This window comes from Nannobrachium achirus (genome assembly GCF_963921795.1).
Source record: "Nannobrachium achirus genome assembly, chromosome: 13".
Taxonomy (NCBI): Eukaryota; Metazoa; Chordata; class Actinopteri; order Myctophiformes; family Myctophidae; genus Nannobrachium; species Nannobrachium achirus.
Genome location: NC_137833.1, coordinates 28,629,743 through 28,652,951, shown reverse-complemented (window position 1 = coordinate 28,652,951; position 23,209 = coordinate 28,629,743). Strand labels below are relative to the sequence as shown.

The 23,209-nt window shown below is 44.4% G+C and overlaps 1 protein-coding gene across 1 annotated transcript in view; it reads left to right on the top strand.

Annotated features, from left to right (window-relative positions):
* Positions 1-23,209, top strand: part of tasp1 (taspase, threonine aspartase, 1) — a 50,925-nt gene that overhangs the window by 11,693 nt on the left and 16,023 nt on the right. Inside the window, exons 9-12 of the mRNA XM_080739946.1 lie at positions 6,775-6,894; positions 11,610-11,688; positions 18,671-18,781; positions 20,781-20,888. Of these exons, the coding sequence (XP_080596072.1) occupies positions 6,775-6,894; positions 11,610-11,688; positions 18,671-18,781; positions 20,781-20,888 (418 nt within the window). The remainder of the gene's footprint in view (positions 1-6,774; positions 6,895-11,609; positions 11,689-18,670; positions 18,782-20,780; positions 20,889-23,209) is intronic.

The window sequence follows — 23,209 nt, the reverse complement described above, 5'->3', positions numbered from 1 at the left end:
GGTCCTCACTAGAGAAATGGTTGTTTTATAGTTTCAAAAACATTTGGGGAGTTAGACTTAAAATTAGCAAACTGTTTAGTTTAGGTTGGGTTAAGGTTAGGATTACTCGCGTATATGTTAGTTTAGGTGTTGGGAGTGAAGAGCTACGCCTTATTTATAATTGGTTACCTGCCAGTGTCGTGCACCAAAAAGATCTGATCTATAAGCTCACAACGTGTCATGCTGCGACCGGAGTGTAACTACCGGTAAGTATAACTTTCAATCCAGGATTTGGGCTACAGTTGGCCCAGGGAATGTTAATATGGCACTTAACCCATTTAGGCCTAACCTATAGTTAGGCCCAAATCAGAAATTAGCCTACAAAAACAAATATGTTGATACATACTGTACATGTACTGTAAGCCCCTCCCATACACTAAAATGTGTACCCGGCCTGAATGGGTTAAAGTAGTTTGATGTCCTCACAAATATAGTAATACCATTGTGTGCGTGTGCGCGTGCGTGCGTGCGTGCGTGTATGGAAATAGAGGTTTCTGAGTGTTAAGTGGGGTTTTCAGTGGAGTAAAGGGAAGGTTGAGCATCTACCATGCTCCCACCACCACCCCATCCGCTGGCCTGCTTTAATTGGGCCTAAGTGCAGTGTAGCGGACGCATTTGTCTTGACATTATTACACCAGTGAGAAAAAGAGCTAACATCTGTATAGTCCTCTAATCCTCTGGGAGGGATAATAATGACCTGGACGTAACAGGAGTGTGTGGAGACCTCAATTATGCAAACATAAACACACGTACACACATGCACACGTATACACACACACTGGCTGACAGATTGTGCTATTGTGCATATCTCTGCCATAACCTTATGCTTTCTGTAAGCCTTCTGAATCCTGTATACTTCAGTTGACTGCGGCCACCTACTTTTCCCGCATGTTCGACTATCTCTTGCTTGTAGATCTTTTATTTTTGATGACTGTTCACTTGGTAAATGTCCTTTTTTGCCACATTTATTTTCTTTATACTATTTTGGGTATGTCCTTAATAGGCGAATCTAAGCAAATCTACATGCTCACAACACGTTTCATCGCAATGCATTGTGAGCTTGTAGCTTGCCTATTTTTGCTGTGCTACACTGGCATACAGTACGACAAAGTATGTTTGATATAGGCGTTAGTTAAGTAATTATACTTGCTTCCATAAGCCAGGGAACAAACCTAACTTTTTGGCTTACCAGCTTAACATCTAGGATGCCAGAGGTTTCCCATAAATAATGGCGGTTGACTGCCATAATCAAATCAATGTTATTTACCTGATTTTGGTCGCTTTGTGCACGCTGCACGTGCCCATTGTGCGCACGGCCGCTGCCATTCACGTCCGCCCTGCATGTCTTCTTTCACGCGGAGAAGAAAAAATACAAGCACCCCACACACCTACGCCACACCGCTGATCCGGCCATGATTATGTCTTGATAATCTACCCTGACAAACTGTAAATCAGCAGCCTACTGTATCAGAGTAACACAGTGACTGTCAGCCCGCCGCTCTGAAGTAAAGAAGTAAGTAAATGAGTAGATTGATGATGCACAGAAAATATTCTGCGAAATACTGCTGTACTGTTTACTGAATTCTGGATTAAGTCTTTTAATCACCTACACGTTTTTCCATTCCTTAATAGGATCATAAGAGGGGAGTGTTTATGTAGCTTGGAATGCTCATAGTAGTTAATGGATTAGAACGTACAAAAGACCTTGGCTTGGCACATTACTCTGGTTTTGGTTTCATACACATTGTTATCGTTTGCACAGTTACATTTGATTAATCCTCACAATTGAGAAGGAGATATTCATTAAAAAGAATCCAGAATAACAACTTAGGTCAGCTGTTTGTTTTCTTGGGCAAGTTAGTGTCTCATGTGATTGATTTAGGTGTCAAAGTGCTACTTACCCTAATTAGGATTAAAAAGACTTTTGGTTCTTGGATGTTTGGATAAACCCACTTGACCTATTAATGATTAATATGTTGCTATTTTGGCCGGTTGAACTCGCTGTCTGACTCAACAAACTGAAACGCTAAATTAACCCAGACCTGTAAGTATGGCGGCTACTGGTGGTCTGTTATTACAAACGGCTATCTGTGCTGAAATCAAGCGTTAACAAGCCACCCACTGTTGCTTTGTCATCTCGCTTCACATTTCAGTCAAGCAGTACAGGTATTAGTATAACAACCTCAATTTATTTTAAGATTAGGACCGTGTTAGAGATCCTATGTGGATCCCATGAATTGTGTTGATTGCAGCAGGTCTGCTTTTAATTTTCTCCCTCTGTGTGCCAAGCCATAAAAATGTTCCCATTCTTTTCCCTTTTTTTTGGATAGATACAACCACCTGTTTCATATGTTGGAAAAAAATAAAAGCTTAAAATGTGATATATAGTGGTTAGTGGCAAATGTACTAGTATACTATAAGCCAGCAACAGTGTGTGTGTAGTTATCTACTCGTATAATCATTAATGAAACTAAAAGCTCGGGCGGCCGAGCGTCTAGTCGGCGCCCTGGCCAACTCGGGAACAATGTAAATAGGGGATGAATGCCCCGCCCTTTAATGCAAACCCCATTATACCTGTTGTCATAGGATCTGTTTTGACCATCTGTTTGCGTGTGTCCATTTATGCCCATGGCTTGTGAGATGCGTCAGTTATCTCCATATATAGAGATTCAACACGTGCAAAGTACAGGAGTGATGTCAGAATGAGTCAGCAGAAGTGATGTCAGAATGCCCATATGCCCATATATGGAGATCTCTGTATCTGTGTCCCCTTTATGCCCATATACGGAGATTGCGTCCATTTTATGTCACAATGAGTCAGCGCTTGCGCCGATACGTCCATTTATGCCCATATATGGAGATGTGCGGCCGAGCGTCTAGTCGGCGCCCTAGCCAACTCGGGAACAATATAAATATGCCCATATATGGAGATCTCTGTAGGACCCGTTATGCCCATATATGGAGATGCGCGGCCGAGCGTCTAGTCGGCGCCCTAGCCAACTCGGGAACAATGTAAATATGCCCATATATGGAGATCTCTGTAGGACCCGTTTTGGCCATCTGTTTGCCTGTTTGTCTTTGAGTGAGATCTCTGTAGGACCCGTTATGCCCGATACGTCCATTTATGCCCATATATGGAGATGTGCGGCCGAGCGTCTAGTCGGCGCCCTAGCCAACTCGGGAACAATGTAAATATGCCCATATATGGAGATCTCTGTAGGACCCGTTATGCCCATATATGGAGATGCGCGGCCAAGCGTCTAGTCGGCGCCCTAGCCAACTCGGGAACAATGTAAATATGCCCATATATGGAGATCTCTGTAGGACCCGTTTTGACCATCTGTTTGCCTGTTTGTCTTTGAGTGAGATCTCTGTAGGACCCGTTATGCCCATATATGGAGATGCGCGGCTGAGCGTCTAGTCGGCGCCCTAGCCAACTCGGGAACAATGTAAATATGCCCATATATGGAGATCTCTGTAGGACCCGTTTTGACCATCTGTTTGCCTGTTTGTCTTTGAGTCAGCAGAAGTGATGTCAGAATGCCCATATGCCCATATATGGAGATCTCTGTATCTGTGTCCCCTTTATGCCCATATACGGAGATTGCGTCCATTGTATGTCACAATGAGTCAGCGCTTGCACCGATACGTCCATTTATGCCCATATATGGAGATGGGCGGCCGAGTGTCTAGTCGGCGCCCTGGCCAACTCGGGAACAATGTAAATATGCCTGTGTTGTCATAGGAGTGTGGGGTCATGTGGTGTACGTGATGTCAGAGCCTTTTATGAAGTGATGTCACAATGACATGATTTCCTCCGGAACAGCCTGATGTAAACAATCAGCTCCGCATAAGGAGATTCCGAACGTTTTTTTGCGCCATATGCCCATATATGTAGCCCATATGGAGATCTGCCCATATGCCCATATATGGAGATACATAACCATGGCATTTTGTGTTGACTCATGTTGCGTACGCGATGTCAGAGCCTTTTATGAAATGATGTCACAATGAGTCAGCGCTTGCGCCGATTTCCTCCGGAACAGCCTGATGTCAACAATCAGCTCCGCATAAGGAGATTCCGAACGTTTTGCGCCGTTTCGGAAAAAACGCGCGTCGGGTCGAGGCCGGGCACTGCACTCCGCGCCGCGGCGGAGAACGTGCGTGCCGAATCTGAAGCCGGTGGGACGAACGGTTCTCGAGATACGCGGATTACATACACGCAGACAGACAGACACGCAGAGACTTCTCGCATTTATAGATAGATAAGCCAGGGGTTTTCAAAGTGGGTGCCGCGAGATAATTTGATAATATTTGGAATTTATTTGGACACTTGAAAAAATATTTAGTATCATTTTAAACTTGAAGTACAAAGTTATTTTCTGTCAGTTCTAACCAAAATGTCTATTATCTCAACGGTTTCCTCGCAACATAATCACTAAAATATCGTCGCTGTCGGGCATGTGTACTTGTAGATCTGCTGTTTTCACTAGTTTAGTACATTGTATAGATGATAAATACAAAACGAACGGTTTTGGACATACAAGGTTTCCACTCGACAACGACGATATGCTGTAAATATAAGGTGCAGGGAGTGAAAATGATAAAGTGGGGCTGCCTCGGATTTAAAAAAAATATATTTATGGGGTGCCCTGAGACAAAAAAGTTTGGGAACCCCTGCCATAAGCTATGGTCTTTTTGGCACTGAAAAATAACACTGTCTCTTTCTGATCTGAAGTGAGGCTTTATTTAAGAAAGTATGTTAAATATTATAGAGATCTCTGCCTTTTTGCCCAGGCTTTTATATTGTCAGGCCAGCGGAGATGTTTTGTTCTCAGAGAGTTGATCATTGACCATATGTCACGATCACGCACAAAGATTTGCCTCATCACTGCAGTCCTTATCCAAAAACAAGTTCATTTCTAAGTGAACCGTAATCAGGGAAGGCTAAACAAATGTTTGAAAGAACAACAATACATTTCTGATGAGATGCGAGTGAGATGAAAGAGAGATTAATCAGTTTCTCATACAATGTTGGAAATGTCCCATTCCAGAGAGACGCTCCACTTCAGGATGTGAGATTTGGCTCTGCATCAATGACAACGTTTCTGTGTCGACTTCTTTTAAAAAAAGATTTATTTTTGGCATTTTTATTCCTCAGTCTAGAGCAGTGGTTCTCAAATGTTTTTTTGTGTCAAGGACCCCCAGGTTGACACTTATTAGCCCGCGGACCCCCATTTGAAAAGATATGCCAGGGACCCCCATTAGAGAACATTTTTAAGGTGATTCTCAACCATTTTAAATTCAAGGACCCCCAGTTAGTCTTTAGGCTACATAACCCCATTTAATGGCATTTATATTTCTGACTGCGACCCCAATTTATATTGTAAAATCAATGTTAATTTAACTCTGAGAGTGTACAAATGGAACCAAATGGAGGTCCATTTGGTAAGGTTCCATTTGCACCCAATAAGGGTCCATTTGGTTCCTAACTATCATTTTGCTGGGGACACCCTGGAACTCCCTCAAGGACTAACCGGGGGTTCCCGGAACCCACTTTGAGAACCAATGTTGTAGAGATACAGTAAACTCTTTTTTGTCATAAGTGTTTTTATGTACAATGCAGATGTGGCTCTGTCTCCAAGACAAACAATAAACGTGAACCTTGAACCTAAACCAAGGGCAGAGGCAAACGAGAGACATGCAAGTCTGATCTCTTACCCACTAGGTCTAGGAGCATTAAAGGAGTATTTCACCCCCAAAATGACTTTTCTTCTATTGATTCCCCCGCCATGGAGAGAGTTCAATAATATTTTTTAGTTTTTGTCGTATTCCTAAGACAATAATTTGATTACAATAAATGTACCCTCATTGATTCCGGATGGGGAGTAATGCATTTGGGTCCCCATCCGGAATCAATAGGGGTACATTTATTATAATAATGTACCCCTAATATATATTTTTTTGTCTTAGGAATGCAACAAAAAACAAAGAAATATTATTGAACTCAAATCTCCATGGCTGAGTAATCAATAGAAAAAGAGTCATTTTGGGGGTGAAACTACTCCTTTAAGCCTGATTTATACTTAACGGAGTAGTTCATCGAAAAACAGACTTAATTACAGACCCCGTGAAGCATTGAATTAATGGATATTTTTTTCGTTTTTCTCTCATTCCTAAGCCAATAATTTGATGATAATAATAAAGACCCTAATTTATCTGGTAGGAGACACAAAAGAGGCTCTTTTTCGGATACATGAGGGTCTTTATTATTATCATACAATTATTAGTGTAGGCATGTGACAAAAACAAACAAAAACTATCCATGAATTCAAGTCTCCATGGGTATAGATAAAAAACCATTTTCAGTGTGAAATATCCCTTTAACAAGCTCACAACGCGTCGCATCCTCTACGACTCTGCGACGTGAGATTAAACTTGTAACGTGAGTTTGTAGATTGGCGAATTTCGTTGTATGACGGACCATAAGTAAGTCTTTATGGGCTGTTTGTTCTAAGTGGCTGAGCCAGGCACTCCACGTCCACTGCTTATTTTTTCCACCTTTTACAATATTCTTTCTTATATTAATGATATGTTATTAAAAGTCTTAGTGCTTTGCCCAACAGTGGGCCCCGGCCAACAGGTTGAGAATGGCAGGCTCAGGGTGTGTGTAGAAGACACAGTGGGGGCCTTTGTTGTTGACACTTTTCTTTTTTCTTTCTTCTTCACGTGTAGGAGAATGGCTCAGGGTGTCTGGACACAGTGGGGGCCATTGTTGTGGACCAGGAGGGGAATGTCGCTGCTGCAGTGTCCAGTGGCGGCTTAGCCATGAAACACCCAGGCAGGGTTGGCCAGGTTGGTACTTCTAACCCTTAGCCATGAGACACCCAGGCAGGGTTGGCCAGGTAGGTACTTCTAACCCTTAGCCATGAGACACCCAGGCAGGGTTGGCCAGGTAGGTACTTCTAACCCTTAGCCATGAAACACCCAGGCAGGGTTGGCCAGGTAGGTACTACTAACCCTTAGCCATGAAACACCCAGGCAGGGTTGGCCAGGTTGGTACTTCTAACCCTTAGCCATGAGACACCCAGGCAGGGTTGGCCAGGTAGGTACTTCTAACCCTTAGCCATGAAACACTAAGGCAGGGTTGGCCAGGTAGGTACTTCTAACCCTTAGCCATGAAACACCCAGCCAGGGTTGGCCAGGTAGGTACTTCTAACCCTTAGCCATGAAACACTAAGGCAGGGTTGGCCAGGTAGGTACTTCTAACCCTTAGCCATGAGACACCCAGGCAGGGTTGGCCAGGTTGGTACTTCTAACCCTTAGCCATGAAACACCCAGGCAGGGTTGGCCAGGTAGGTACTTCTAACACTTAGCCATGAGACACCCAGGCAGGGTTGGCCAGGTTGGTACTTCTAACCCTTAGCCATGAAACACCCAGGCAGGGTTGGCAGGTTATTAGTCTCGCGTGGCCAGGAAGATGGACGACAACCTTCACGTGGTCTTCTCTGTGAGTAGCAAGGTCAGGGTGAGAGACCCGCTTGTGAAACCAATGTCGCCAACTAGTCATCACCCAGCTGGCAGACCGGGACGCAAGAGGCCGGAGGGACATCGTACGTCCACGTCAGGACGGGTGGCCATCCCGACCGTCGAGCACCAGGTTCTGTCAGTGCTCCAGATCAATGTAGAAGGCCTCACCATCGCCAAACTGGAAGTCACTCGCCACCTCGCTGACTCCCACAAAGTAGCAGCCGTCCTCCTTCAGGAGACACACTGTGACACTGATAACATCCTCAAGCTGCCAGGATTCCAACTTGCTGGGTCCACTCACAGCAAACAGCATGGACTTGCAACCTTTGTAAGGAACGACCTTAGCTGGACAGCCACTGGCCAATCCCCACCAGGCTCATCCATTGAATGGCTGTCTACTAAAGTGCAGTCCACATCGGTCATCAATGTCTACAAGCCCCCACCATCAACGCTGACCATGGCATCGCTCCCGCTGGCACCTGCACCCGCCATCTACGCAGGGGACTTCAACTGTCAACATACAGATTGGGGTTATAGCCATACAACACCAAACGGAGAGACATTAAGCCAATGGGCCTCCAGCGCCAATGCGTTGCTGCTGTTTGACCCAAAAGAACCACCAAGCTTCTTTTCCGCACGTTGGAACACCCACACCAACCCGGACCTGGCCTTTGCCGTCTGTCACACGGCCCAAAAGCCCGAGAGACAAGTTCTGGAAAGGTTCCCCCGCTCACACCATCGGCCATCCATCATAAAGGTCCCATCTCTGGTGCAGCCAGTCGCAGGGAAACCCGTTCGGAGATGGAACTTTCGAAAGGCAAACTGGCAGTCATTCACAGAGGAGACAGAAAGAAAATCAGTCTTCCTCCCAGACCCAGATTCTGCTGATGTGGACGCCGGATATGCAGCCTACTGCGAAGTACTCCTTGGGGCAGCAAGAAAAACCATCCCACGTGGCTTTAATGCAAACTACATCCCGGGATGGGATGAAGAGTGTAGCCACCTCCTGCATGACCACCAGCAGGCAAGCTCCAGGGAAGAAGTGGATGAGTCTGCAACTGCTCTCCTGCAGAAGCTGGACGCTACCCGAAGGTCAAGGTGGACTGAAGTTGTTGAGTCAATCGACTTCACCCATTCTAGCCGCAAGGCGTGGAGGACCATCAACCAGCTGACAGGCAGAACACCATCGGTCCCCAAGTGCCCAATAACAGCAAATGCCATCGCGTCCCAACTCCTCAAGAACGGCCGCTTCCCAGGTGCAGATAAAAACTTTGCCCGTTCAGTATCGCACAAGGTATCCTCCCTGTGTAGAGCAGCCAGTGTGGATGCCAACATGTCTGGAGATTTTACAACAGCTGAGCTCCAGGCGGCTATCAAGAAGCTCAAACAAGGGAAGGCACCAGGCCATGACTACATCCACCCTGAGTTTGTGGTCCACCAGAGCGCAAGTACGTCCGCATGGCTCTGCTTATTCTACTCCGCATGCTATCGAAGATCCAAGCTCCCGAAAATCTGGCGCCGTGCCGATGTCATAGCCCTTCCGAAGCCTAACAAACCTGCCGAGGACCCTAAATCCTACAGGCCCATATCACTGCTCTGCGTCCCATTCAAGGTCTTGGAGAGAATTATCCATAGCCGCATCGAGCCTATAGTGGACCCACAGCTCCCACGGGAACAGGCCGGTTTCCGTCGCGGACGGTCAACAGTCGACCAGGTGACACTGCTGACTCAGGATATTGAGGACAGCTTTCAGCAAAAGGAGAAGGCTGGAGTAGTGTTGATAGATCTTACAGCCGCCTATGACACTGTCTGGCACCGTGGCCTCCACCTAAAGCTCCTAAAAACCATCCCCGACCGGCATATGGTGAGATTCATCATGGAGATGCTCACAAACCGCAGCTTCACCTTAAAGACCAGTGATGGACAATGCAGCAGGCTCCGGAGGCTGAGGAATGGAGTCCCACAGGGATCTGTCCTTGCACCGATGCTATTCAATATTTACATCCATGATCTACCGGATACAACATCCCGGAAATACGGCTACGCCGATGACCTGGCCATCATGATGGGGCGACCAACATGGGAGGCGATGGAAACTGGCCTGAACCAGGATATGGAAATCCTGGCAGCCTACCTGTGCAAGTGGCGCCTACAGCTGAGCATTGGCAAGACGGTCTCAGCAGCTTACCATCTGAACAACAAGGAAGCAAGAAGGGAACTTGATGTGTTCGTTAACAACAATCGTCTGGAGTCCCAGCAAGCACCGCGGTACCTTGGCGTACGTTTGGACAGAGCACTCACCTTCAAACAACACCTTGAAGAAGTGACGGCCAAAGTAACATCTAGGGTCTCACTAATCCGACGTCTCGCCGGTACCAGTTGGGGAGCATCCGCCAACGTGCTCAGAATCTCGACGCAAGCCCTGGTCTTCTCCGTAGCCGAATACTGTGCCCCTGCCTGGTGCAGGAGCCCACATGCCAGGAAGGTTGACGTTGCCATAAACAACGCTCTTAGGACCATAACTGGCTGTCTGAAGCCCACCCCCGTGTTCTACTTGCCAGTACTAGCAGGAATTGCCCCGGCCGGCCTCCGACGAGAGGCTGCTACCCTCGCCCTAGCAAGGAAAGCCAAGAAACACCACTGGCATATCCTGCACAATACCACCACAACAGCACTGCCTCCAAATAGACTCAAGTCCCGCCAGCCGTACAGCAAGGCGGCTCAAGATCTGCTCGGGTCCACCCCTGAGGACCAGTCTACAGAGGCATGGTTGGCGGCAGCCTGGAAGCGGGAGTGGGAGTCGGCTGGGCCAACACGCATCCATGGCTACATCCAGGACCCAGGAGGAGGTATCAGAGGAGAAGAACTGCCACGCCGGCAATGGAGTCTGTTGAACCGCCTGAGAACTGGTGTCGGACGCTATAAAGCATCCATGCGGAAGTGGGGCCTGGCGGACGGAGCAGCGTGTGAGTGTGGGGAGCCGGAGCAGACCGCTGACCACATAATCACCACCTGTCCCCTGTATAAACCACCATCAGAGGCCGGCCTTTTCGATGTGGGACCTGAGACGAGGGCGTGGCTGAACACTACTGATCTGGACATCTGATGATGACACACGAAAGAAGAAGACTGTTGCCTCCCACAATTTTCAAATGCTCCCGTCATACAGTCTGGAGAACGGAAGCTCTGATCATGAGTTAGTGATAAAGCGGATGTGAAGCCTCTTCTCCACTTCCCGTTTCGTCTGCGAGGAGCGAAATCCGTGCAGGTTGCGACCAAAGTTAACGCCCCCTTACAGTTTTGTGACAGTACACTTCACTGGTTAATGTCACGGTCAACTAAAAGGATACCTCAAAAAAGCTTTTGTCAAGCAATTTGGGTCCTTTTTTTAACTTATAACATAGAATGACAGACAAATCACAGTACTAGTCCTATGCAGAAAAAGAAGAAGAAAAACTTGTAGAACACAATGCAAAATAATGGTATTAAACTCGTAAAACACAATGCAAATGACAAAATAATGGTATTTGGTAAGGATAGGCTTTGTTATCTGTTTATTGATTGTAGCGAAAAAATGAGTTTTTAGTGTAGCAACATTTTCATAAAATACCAAAGAAGTGTTTATTTTTTTTATTTATGCGTTGCCCGCTACTACTGCTGTCTGCAGAGATGTGCTTGACACAAGAGGTCTCCCTTCGCCTCCCTGCTGCATCGTGAGCCTAGCCTGAGTCTGACGTAGTGACTGGGGGCATCAACTTTGGTCGCAACCTGCACAGATTTTGCTCCTCGCATTTCGTCTTTACAGTCACACACATTTATCCAAAATATAAATCATAATCATCTAAGCATATATATCTAGTTGCTTAGCAGAAATTATATTTAAAAAAATATTTTTGTGAACGGAAATGCCAGTTAATAGTCACAAATTGCAGCTTTAACTCTAAAGAACTACAGTATACTCCACCTCTTTAGACTCGCATGTCATGTCCCTCTCGTAGTTAACTTAACACAGAGGATTTGTTTGTGTTTTCTGTTTCCAGGCTGCTCATTATGGATGTGGCTGCTGGGCTGAAAATGCCTGTAAAGTGACTCCTTATGCTACTGCAGTGAGTACCTCAGGTATAGACCACAACACACACTCCACAACACACCATTTAGTATGTGCCCCGCAAAGTCCTTCAGTATTCATTTAACCACATGAACCCTACAGTTCCTATTCTTGGGCAAACATTCAATGAAAATTGACAATTTACAAGCTCGCAAAGCATCCGCTTTGGGGACGCTTTACAAACTTGTAGATTGGCTATTTCCGGCAAAGAGATTTGGTGTACTGTAGAGGGAGTAAAGGAAAGGGGCAAGTACAATATACAGCCCTAGGGGACTCTAATCAATGAAGTATATCAGTTAAATCGAGTGTGTAAATGTTTTAATTACCTTAATGCAACATCGTGACATGTTGTCTAACACACTGTGCAGTGTGCATGTATGCGTGCGTGCAAGTAACCATGAGTATGTGCAGTTGCGCACGCACGCGCACACGTATGTATAATCTGTTTCCACCCAGCGTGAAGTTTTTTCACCGCTAGCCTGTGTTTCATTCCGGTGATGATATGAATCAGACGCAGGAGTTTTGATGTGGTGCCTCTATATTTTGTTTCAGTGAGTCAGGCTTAAAAAAAAAACTGATAATACTTTCCAGTGACCCTCCGAGCATTCCTGCTGCGTGATCTCCATCACAGTCACTTCCTCCTGGGTTGATTGGGTCGTTGTGCCGCGCGCTGTTAGTCAGCTGCATACCAGGTGGATTACGGAGTCTGTTTGGATCTGCACTGTGACATGTGACAGGAGACACCTGCTGTGAATGTGATAGTGGAAGGCCAGGCGCTTATCAATCTGGGGGGAAAAAAAGCTTCTTGATCCAAATGGTACCCCTTTTTAATATAAAAAAGGGAGGCTTATGTGGTAGACAGATATATTTGCTAGTTGGGCATTTTGCTAGTTCAGCATTCTCATTGTCACATTGATTCACATTGCTCTTCAATCACATCAAAAAAACAACTTACACACAATTTAGTTTCCTTGCTAGCGAGGAATTTCTTTTATGTCTCTCTGATAGATTGAGATGGATGAGACGAGCGGTGCTGCTAGGGAACCAGAGGCAGGAATGGAGGGAGGAGAGGCATTCAGAGAATCTGAAAAACTCCCAAAAAGTATTTCCAACATCTATTTTTCGCTGCACGACACCGACCCACAACTAGGTATAAACCAGGCTTAAACATTAGTGGTTCCTTCTTGCAGAAGTGCATTGGTCCATTTGTTCACCACTTGTACACAGTATTAACTCATTCTCTGCAAAGATTAAATAACCAAAAAAGCCCACGCTGCCTGCGATTTTCTGAAGCTGCCTGAAGTTTTTCTTACCTTTTCAAGTATTTCCAGAATATTTATCTCCAGTACGAATAGGATCCATCCCCTGATCGTTGGTAACAACAGAGGTTATCTCCGAGTCAACAAATTCGAGTCATTTTGACCACCCGTTTTTGAGTTATGGGCTGTTGAAACAGCGTAGAGGAGATGAGGACGTTTCCGGAAAGAAAATAGACAGGAAATGGTGCGCATCAAATTGTTCAATTACATTTTTTCATATTTTCCGGTGGGACTGTGAAAAGACAGGATTGGCGGTGTGGGCCAACCCCCAAAAATCGGTGGAAGTACGTGATTGGCAGATTATGAGTTAATTTGTTTACCAAAACATATCTCAGAAACTACTGTTTGGATTGATATGGAACGTTCTCTGTATATCCATGATCCCTGGAAGATGAACTGTAAAAAATTGTGTGACTCCATGATCTATCCTGTAGTGTCACTCTCAGGCCAAAATATCAATTTATCACACACACTATCTCATAATGTAAATAGAGTGGCAACAACCCAGAAATTAGTTGGCGTGTGCACTTCCTGGTTCTCTCTCTCAAAGTCTATAGGCCACAAATGTTGTCAACACACAAGCATTCGTGGTGGTGGTGATGTTGTTCAAGACATATGGGACCGTGGTGTAGTTTGTTCATAGGGTAAGGTTATCTTTTTACTTCTGGGTTTGCATTTACTATCATCTTGCGTAACTAATCATTTATAATAATAAAGTATCATGAGCTTTTATTTGCCACAAAGCTTGTTTTCAGCATTAATCAAAAGCCCAATAAAAGAATCCCACTGACATTTGTTGAGAGAAGCAGGAAGGTGGTAACTTACTGCTTCAGACAACAGACAGTCATCCCTTGGGGCACGGTGGTGTAGTTGGTAGCGCTGTCGCCTCACAGCTAGAAGGTCCTGGGTTCGATTCCCGCTGGGGACGCTGTGGGCGCTGGGGGGCGTTTTCTCTCCTCTGTGTCATCAGTGCCCAATCTGCCCATGGTGAAAGGGCCAACATGCAGTAATCCTGGTCTCTATACTGCCTCCCTCTGGTCAGCCAGGACGCCTGATGGAGGAGAAAGGAACTGGTTGCAATGTCCTACCGAGGAAACTCCCCACTGTCGAGTGATAAGAAGCGGCCTGCTCACTCCTCATGCATTGAAGGAAGCATGAACTCAGTTCATGGCTCCCCCCAGATTGGGAGGGAGAATAGCGCACAGGATTACAGCTACAGAAAAATAGGTGGGATAATATTTAAGTCATCCCTGGATGAGGCACACATGCAGATTCCAGGATGAACACTGTTGATATTGGTGACCCGTGGCTTTTCCTTCACCACTACTCTTGGGTCAATATCCAGTTGGATGTAAGGAGCAGCATGAACTCTAGGGGCTTTTAGATAACTAAGTATTTGGTTCAGGCCTGTGATACTGAACTGAAATCAAGTGGTTCCCACTAAAGGGTGATCATTTGACCCAGATAGTGAATTTTTGGAGCTGTGTGGAACACAAGCTCCCTATACGTGGCCGTGTGTGTGGGTCTGTCTGTCTGTCTCCGTGTCTCCGTCCGTGTCTGTCTGTCTGTCTGTAGCCTGCACTACAGTAACCTTTTCTGACCACACATGTTAAGGGAGGGGCGCTGTTGCACACACACACACACACACACACACACACACACACACACACACACACACACACACACACACACACACACACACACAGCTCCACTTCGAACAGAGGTTCGATTTTTACTACCGCGTAGTTAACTTAAAACTCCAGATCTCTTCTGAATGTTTCTATTGCTCACCCTTCTCTAAGCTCTTGGTTCCAAACATCTCAATACGTTCTCACCAACATGTGAAATATCTACACCCACATGCATGGAGAGTAGAAAACTTGGAAACCGAGTCAGATGTTCTGCTCTGACTTCTATGACAGCCCTCAAGCACTGCGTGTTTACATTTTAAGCTAACGCAGACTGTCACATGAATAAAGACGCCCCTTCCCTTTCATGACTGATCTGCCATTTTCAACAAAGCAACTGCATTCTTGTTGAACATATTTATGCCGTGTACATGTGCATGCCTTGGTCTTATAAAAAAAGAGGAGTGCATGCCTTCTTCATCTTATAGCTGAAAGGCACACACGCATTCATATGCTTGTATGGTTTTGTGTGTGTGAGATACGTTTCTGAAAGAGACTACAGCATGTTGGCCCAGTTCCTTTAAGATGCATCGATGCTGGTTCGTGTGTAGCTTCTGGGGGACATTAAATCTTTTGATGTGGATCTGCTGCCCGATGCATCTCAATGCCTAGGATGTGATTGGATCAGACAGGCTGAAGCCGGAGTATTACAGCCACTATAACATATCCCAAGTGTCTCATCATCGCTGGAGTTCACTTGAATTATGTCATCGCCGTTTGGCGTTCGCTGTGATGTCCAGGTGCAGGAGACATGGCTCAGTCAGGAGGCTAAAGCGGCCGTCTCGGAATCGGAAAGGTTCCTGGTTCGATCCCCAGTAAAGATAGCCGATCTAAGCTCTCAACATGTGACACGTAGTGTGAGCTTGTTGATCAGCTTTTTCCACTTTCTTTTGGGAGGATGGGATTTACTGTCATTCTATAACAATGACAGTAAATCACCACAACATGCATACTGTATCCACAACTTTCCAACATCCCATCGTGCATTGCGCAGAAGGTGTGCTGCAGCTTCCGGCGTCGCAGCCGAGTGTGATCTACAGTACAAGCTCACAACAGTTGCATCTGCGACGCGACGTGAGCTTGTACGTCAGCTGTTCTCCGGAAGTGTCCCACAGATAATGCTACAGTAAATTCTCGCGGAAACAGGTGGATAGATCCTTCACTCAGCAATCCAGTCATCATGCCTAGACAGATTTAGAAGAACAACACAAAAAAATGTTACTCGTAAATTAAGTTATACTGTAGTACAGTGGATCCCAAACAGTGTTCCGTCCAGGTGATTTTAATTTACTTTAGCCTTACTATTTGGGCACTGATTTCCCAATACATTGGCAAATGAAATACCCTGAAAATATTTTATATACATTTATTCAGAGTGTTACCACGTTTTATAGGGGCTATTTTGCATGGATATGTGTTAATGAATTAATGGGAATATATTCTACTTGAAAAGATGCTCTCCTAAACAGTAGTGACTGCTTCACTAGAAGATAAAATGCACCGCTCTGTTTAGTGTCCAACAACAGGTGACTCAGATTTGACAAAGGCATCAGTGGTAGATAAATCTATGCATCATTGTGATCTATATAAGACTATATCTATATAGATATGTGTCGGATCAAGCAACCACATTCTGTAGACTAGACAGTGTACAGTATATTGAATACAAAACGGCACAAATCAGTTTTTTATCAAGAATGTTTCTGATTTTCCCCAGATTGACCAGCCTGGCGTGTCACACAGATGCGCATTGTATCTATGAATCACTGGATCTATAGGTTATCTGGTGCTGCATCCTACACATCTTTGATCCCAGCATGGCCACGCTGGCTTGTTTGCCCTTCGTGTTTGTTCACCTCCTCCCCTGTCGTCCTATATCGTGGCCGTGCCTTTCATCTGAGTCAGAAAAAAATTGAAAACTCTTTCCTTATGGGGATGGAAAAGCATAATGTGTGTTCCAGTACGACACCTGCTTCTAATTTCCTAACTTGAAAGGCATTCCCATCAAAAGCAGCAGAAAAACAATCATTTTGTTTCTGACACGGGGCGTTTGGTCCTCCCCCCTGTATGTCACCCACTCCTCCACCCCCCCACCCCCCCATTCTGGTCCAGTGTGTAATATGCGGCTTATGTGGGTATTTTTTTAATATACGTGTTGACCTCTAAGTCAGCCTTCCCTCTGCTGTGGCTGACATGTTGCACGATTCACAAGTCGGTAGTGTTTCCTCTTTGCTGTAGTTGGCTGTCACACACTGTGCTTCAGTTTGCTTTAGTATTTATGTTTTTACTCTGCGGCCTCTGTGCTGTTTTTTTTTTTCTTTTCTTTTTTAATGTCTACAACTCCTGTTAAAGCAACAGTTCCAGCGTTGGTTCTGTTGCTACCATGATGTCCATTCCCCTCCCGGGACGGGCCAGTTTACGGTAAATACCAAACAAAGGGCACCGTACACCGGCCAATTCCGCATTCACCTCTCATTAAATGAAGAAAAAAAACGTATTCTGAATTACTCCGGGCCACAGTAACCAACCTGCATTCAGTTTTGTTGTAGTTACCTGATATTTTATAGGGCCTCCATTTATGTTCACAGAAACAACAAGGCTATAGTCTTTAGTCTTTATGGGTTTTTATCTTGAGTTTTTGCCAAACATGCTTTGTTTTTCACATTAGGGTTTCTTTTTCCTTTTCCAAAGCACTGGCTTTGACTTCACATTTGAGAATGGTCACGTTATAAGAATGCTACATGTACTCAAGGTGTTATTCTTATTCCCAGCAACACCATATACATGATTTTTGATTGATAATGTTTTTACCTTAATACATATCTTATATTGTTGCTAACAGGCGGAAACCTTGAATCTGCTTATCTCCTCTTCTCATGTTCTGACTGTATCCTCTTCAGAGGGTTGAGTTTTGTTATGTATACAAGCTTAAAAGATAAGCACCAGGCCTGTTTCTCATAGACCCTTTGTTGTTGTCTGGCAATGGTATTTATAGTGAAAATGATTCAAAGTTAGAGATGCTTGATATGCTGTATTTATTTATTTAATCATAATGCACTGTGAGTGCTTATAACTCCAAGAATGGTTGCAAAATAAAATAACCAGCTTGCTAAAAAACTATATTTCTGCAAAAAAATATATATATATATATTTTGAAATTGTGAAATAGGACATTCTGCACAATGAGTACTTTTACTTTTGGTACTGTAATTACTGTACATTTTGATAGTACTGTGCAATTTGAATACGGGACTGTTACTTGTAACTGAGTATTCGTACATTGCAGTATAGATACTTTTACTTTAAAAGGGAGTACTTCTTCCATTAATCCTTCCCACCTAAAGTATATGCGTTCATTACTCCAATCCAGCCGTTCTTGACCTTGACCTTGATTGTGACCGAGTCAAATTGTTAGTAGCCAATAATTTGTACCCCTTTTTTTCCCAATGTATTTGTTTTGCAAACATATTCTGTGTTGCTGCTGCGCCCCAGCCCGTATAGGAGTCGCTAGTGCAGCGACAAAGAGACAAGTTATACCAAGCTGCATGCCACTGTCGCTCACCTAAAATAGCCGATCTAGGAGCTCACAACTCGTCGGAGCATGACATGGCATGCAACTAAATATAAATCAGGCAAAATATGTATCATCATAGAGGATTCAAATCTCTTCACTCAGCGGTGGCCTACTGATGTTTCCACCAAATTTCAGGGAATTTTCGACCATCCATTATTCTGAGTTACATAGCCACATAGACTGCGGCAATTACAATATCCTGCCAAGCATAGCAATAAGTCCAATTTGATTAGACTTTAAATGTTCTGTTGCCTTTTATACAGTATATGACAAAACATCTCCAATGCGTGCTCTTGCTTTGTCCTCGTACAACTTTTGATTGATGGGAGGTGTAACACAGAGCAAATAAACTGCAATAACCGAAGTGTTCTTTCTTGCCCTCGTGTCTCTGTTGTTTGTGCGTCGTTGCCAGGCTGTGGAGAGCATCTAATTCGCACCATGCTGGCAAGGGAATGCTCCGCTGCCATGCAGTCTGAGGATGCCCACCAAGCACTGCTGGAGGCTATGCAAAACAAGTTCATCAGTGAGTAACTCCACTCCAACATGTCCTCCTTGGCCTCTCCGTAGCCCCTTAGAGGTTTGTTTGTGAAGCGATGGGGTTTGTTGGGACACCCAGCTATGCATGGAGGAAATTAAAACTAACAAAGTAAAATGCAAAATAAGAAATGACCTAACAACATGGAAACATGGCAATCAAAGGGATTTCTAACAGACAGACAGCGTTTGATTTATGGATCATTCTCATGTGTTTCAAACAAGGCCTGCAAATGTTCCACACGTTCATATTTGACAGCCGCAGTTATTTTTGGGGAAGACATAAATGTTTTGTTGACAATTCATGTGAAGATGTTCTTTTCTTTTTTTTGAGAGAGAGAGAGAGAGATCTTTTGGTCTTGCGTTCTGAAGTGGTCCGTGTTTAGAAAGACTTGTTAAGTGTGCTTGGCTCTCTGGGTCCCGTGAGTGAGAGTGACCACTGGGGTGACGCAGGGACCACTGAGCAGGGGGAGAAAGTCAAGCATCGCAGACGATGTGGAAACCCGCCGCCGCGGTTTGAGTCTCGCTCTGGCTTCCTTTTTTAGAAGCCTTTGTCCCCATTGGTTGGCTCTGTCACGGACATTTGTGACATTTGGAAGGGTTGGAGAGGAGTCGTTTTTTGAAGTTTAATTCCCTCTTTTGTTTTCCTTCGAGACACACATTAAGTTGAACAAAAGCTTAATAAATCCAGCTCTGGTGAGGAGAGTTGATGAATGTCTCAAGTTATCCTATCTGTCAGTTCCTTGGCATAATGAGATATATCAGCTATTTTGGCGGAACTTGATCAGCAGTTAAATTTCGCTTTTCTCCACGCCGCTGTGCATCATAAATCTGAATGTTATTGCTTCATTAATTATATACTAATATAATATTCTTGCAGCATTAGAGGCATAATTTTATTTACATTTCTCTCTTTGTCTCATGGAATAGACACCTGTCAAGTACATAGACAAATACCGAAGAAGGGTCTCTGAACTCATTAAAGTTATTCTGGTTCTCGATTGTTATTGATGGGTAAATTATAGACTGTAACTGGCATGTTTACGGTGTCTAGAGATTCTGTTTTTATTCAATATGGAATATTTAACTAAACATATTTAAGAGGCTTTTAAAATGTAGCATAAATACCAGACTTTCTGTGTGAAAGTGCTCCAAGCTATAGTCAATTCTTTTTATTGTGTGTTGAGCAATGAGGGCATTACTACAAGGAACCAAAATCAGCGTGAAACTTAAAAAAGCAACAATGGCGTGCAAAAGCAACAATAACATTTTAATGAAATGGCGTGATTGGTCCTGTTTTGCTTTAACTTGCCACTATGTTTAGATGTTTCCAGACATGGCTGCTTTCAATGAGCTTCTTTCCAAACTACAGCTCCCTCCCTTTATTATATATCGCTAAGCACATAATCTGATTTTCCTTGTACACGTGACACCTCAAATACACCTCTTCTGATGTTTACTTGGGTCGTGTGGAAACGTAGCATTTCAAACTTTGCATTTTTGCTCTCTGGGTGTATTTTAAAAGTGAGATTAAAAGCATGAAGCATTGTGGTTGTGTAATGTATATACAGTGTGCGTATAGAACAATTACACCACCTGTCATTAACCTATTATGTGCTAAAACCTTCCCATCCAAATGGTTTGAACAATCTTTTACTGCAGTCTGGTTAATACAATAAAGGCAGTGGACAGAATAATTGGTTTCAGTTGTTTCACTTGGCCCAGTCGGAGGAATTATATGGAAGGAATTGGAACAAGGAATTGTTCATGGTCACCTTCATATGATTAATAAAAAATGTCTGCGTTTTGTCGAGATTCTGCGTTTATTGGAACTGTTTTTTTGTTTTGTTTTTACATCTGTTGTGGGGATGTCTCGGGGACGTAATTGCTTAGCGCACTGTAAGCTTCACATACTATTAATTGCTTGTGCGTTTGCCACGATTGTGTCAGGTCTAGTTATGGTAAGTGTCTGTTCCTCTGGTGTTCAGGTTCACCCTTCCTGGCCAGCGAAGACCGTGTTCTGGGCGGTGTGATCGTCCTACGCTGCTGCAGATGTGTGGAGGCCCAGCCGTCTCAAGACATCCAGGCCATACTGGGTAAGGAAAAGGACATCAATCAATTCCAAACCCAACCAACCAACCACACACACTCACACACAAAACCACACGTGCCAATTACTGCTAGGTAAAGGAAATCAGTGGTGGATATTTACAAATCCATCAGCAGATTGTCTAGCAGAAGAGGGGGCTCTCTGACTGTGGCTTTCCTCTGCGGGTGGTCTGCGTTTCTACCTCACACAATCAGGCTCTGGTTTCACACCCCGGGTTCTCAGGTTCAAACCCAGACCTCCCACTGATGAATCAACCACTAATCTTTAAGATAAGTGGAGGCCTTCTCCTCACCACCCACCCTGCCCGGGTGCTGCTTCTGTGGATAGATCTGGTTTCTCTACCTGTGAGTCCTGGGGAAGAGCGCTCCCGTCTCTCTGATCAACAAGCAGGGGTGTCGTGCCAAATTCTGGGCCCCGGGTATATAGGATTCACTGCGGGCCCCCCATGAATGTTTTTCATAAGGGGAGGGGGTTTAACCCATTCAGACTGGGAATGCATTATTTTGTGCTTTAACTCTTGAAAAATAGCAGATATACAAGCTCACAGCAAAAAAAAAGAGAAAAATATTTCAGGTTAGGGTTTTGAAAAAACAATGTTTCTATGTCAGTTGTGCTCAAACGTTTCCATATCAAGGACCCCCAAAATGATATGTATTTGGCCACGGACGCCCATCTCAAAATATTTAGTTCCCCCAGGACAAAAATTGGAGTTACAATTGTTAAAAATAAATATTTTCACACATTTGCACACATTTTAACGACTTTTCAAAAAATAGAAGATCTACAAGCTCGCAGCGCGGCACTCGGTGCCGCGCTGTGAGCTTGTATATCTGCTATTTTTCAATAGCATAAAGTATAAAATAATTAAGGCCCCTCCACCTTGGGCCCCAGTTTCAAAAATATTCAAAATATTTAAGTTTTTTTTTTCTCAATATTTTTTAAATAGTGTCGCAATGTGACACATTGTGAGCTTGCTGATCTGCTATTTTCAAATGTAAAGTAGTAAAACTGAGCCTAGTTGCTTCTGTTGGGCTTATTTCTTTGGCAAAATCTGGCAACAGACAATTCCCTGTCACTTCCTTACTTGGGAGGAAGTGAAAAGATGTTTTTGAAGCAGCACACAGAGACAAACTCTCTAGCGTAAAAGGCAATGGCAGCCTCCCTAGAGAGGGCCAGGGCATAAGGTGAATAGACGCTACCTGAAAACAGTCAGTTGGGCCTCTAGTACCAGTGCTTTCACTGCAATCTTCACAATGTCATGAATTTACATGGAAGTACTGTAACTGCACAGTAATATGTAAACAATTCCATTCATAACTAGATGGTAGAAATCTAACCAAATGCACCCATAACGGTCCATTTGTAAGATTGTACCCTCTCTTGAGTTAAATAAACACTCAGGATTTTGCTACTTCACTGAGCAAGAGGAACAACTGTCTGTCTGTCACAGGAGGACAAGACGTCTCCATTAATGATTGACACTAATGCTTGACACCCAGTGAATCCATTCAATCCTTTCCATTCATTCAGGCTATCTATATGCATCCCCATCGATGACATTTCCCAAAAATACCGCGGGCAGAGTGATTGACTGCTCCTCTCCAGCAATTGGCACAAGCCTATATTGTTGCCGTTTGTGGAATTGCCCCGGCACCCCCGTTGTGAAAGAGTGCAGACTTCACTCCGGTCGACTGCAGATCAGATTGCAGCGGACAGGGAAAGTCTCTCTTGTTGATTTACAAGACTAAACAGTCCCTCAGCATATCCACCACATCCCCTGGCGCTGTAATTAAGTTTAACATCCAAGTCACAAGTTCAGCCTCCATTCCCCAGTAATGTTGCAACCGTGTGCCATACAGTATATTCTCATGCAGTATTTGACGGGCGTGCCGTACGCAGACTGTGGCACATTGTGAGCATGCCCTCACTGCCACCTGCTGAACAGCACTGCGTCTCCTCTGGCACACCGGACCGGGAGATGTTCAGGGTTCCATTCGCTGGTGGGCATGTCCTGTGCTTTTGATACTGTACCCACTCCCACCTTCTGCTTACTCATTGTTATGGCCAGTGGGGATTTGTTGTATATTCTGGTCAGGAAATGTACACTGTCTGATGTGTTTGATGTTTATGTTTGATAATATCACACTTGTTTTTATTTATTTATTGATAACACTTGACACTTTTAACAATTTAATTAAGCCTGGCATCCCAGTTTCCTCAAAATCATAATGATGAATTCAAACTCATAAACCCCTGCCCCTCCCCATATGCAAAGGGAACATGGTTGCAGTCCAATTACCCATCAGC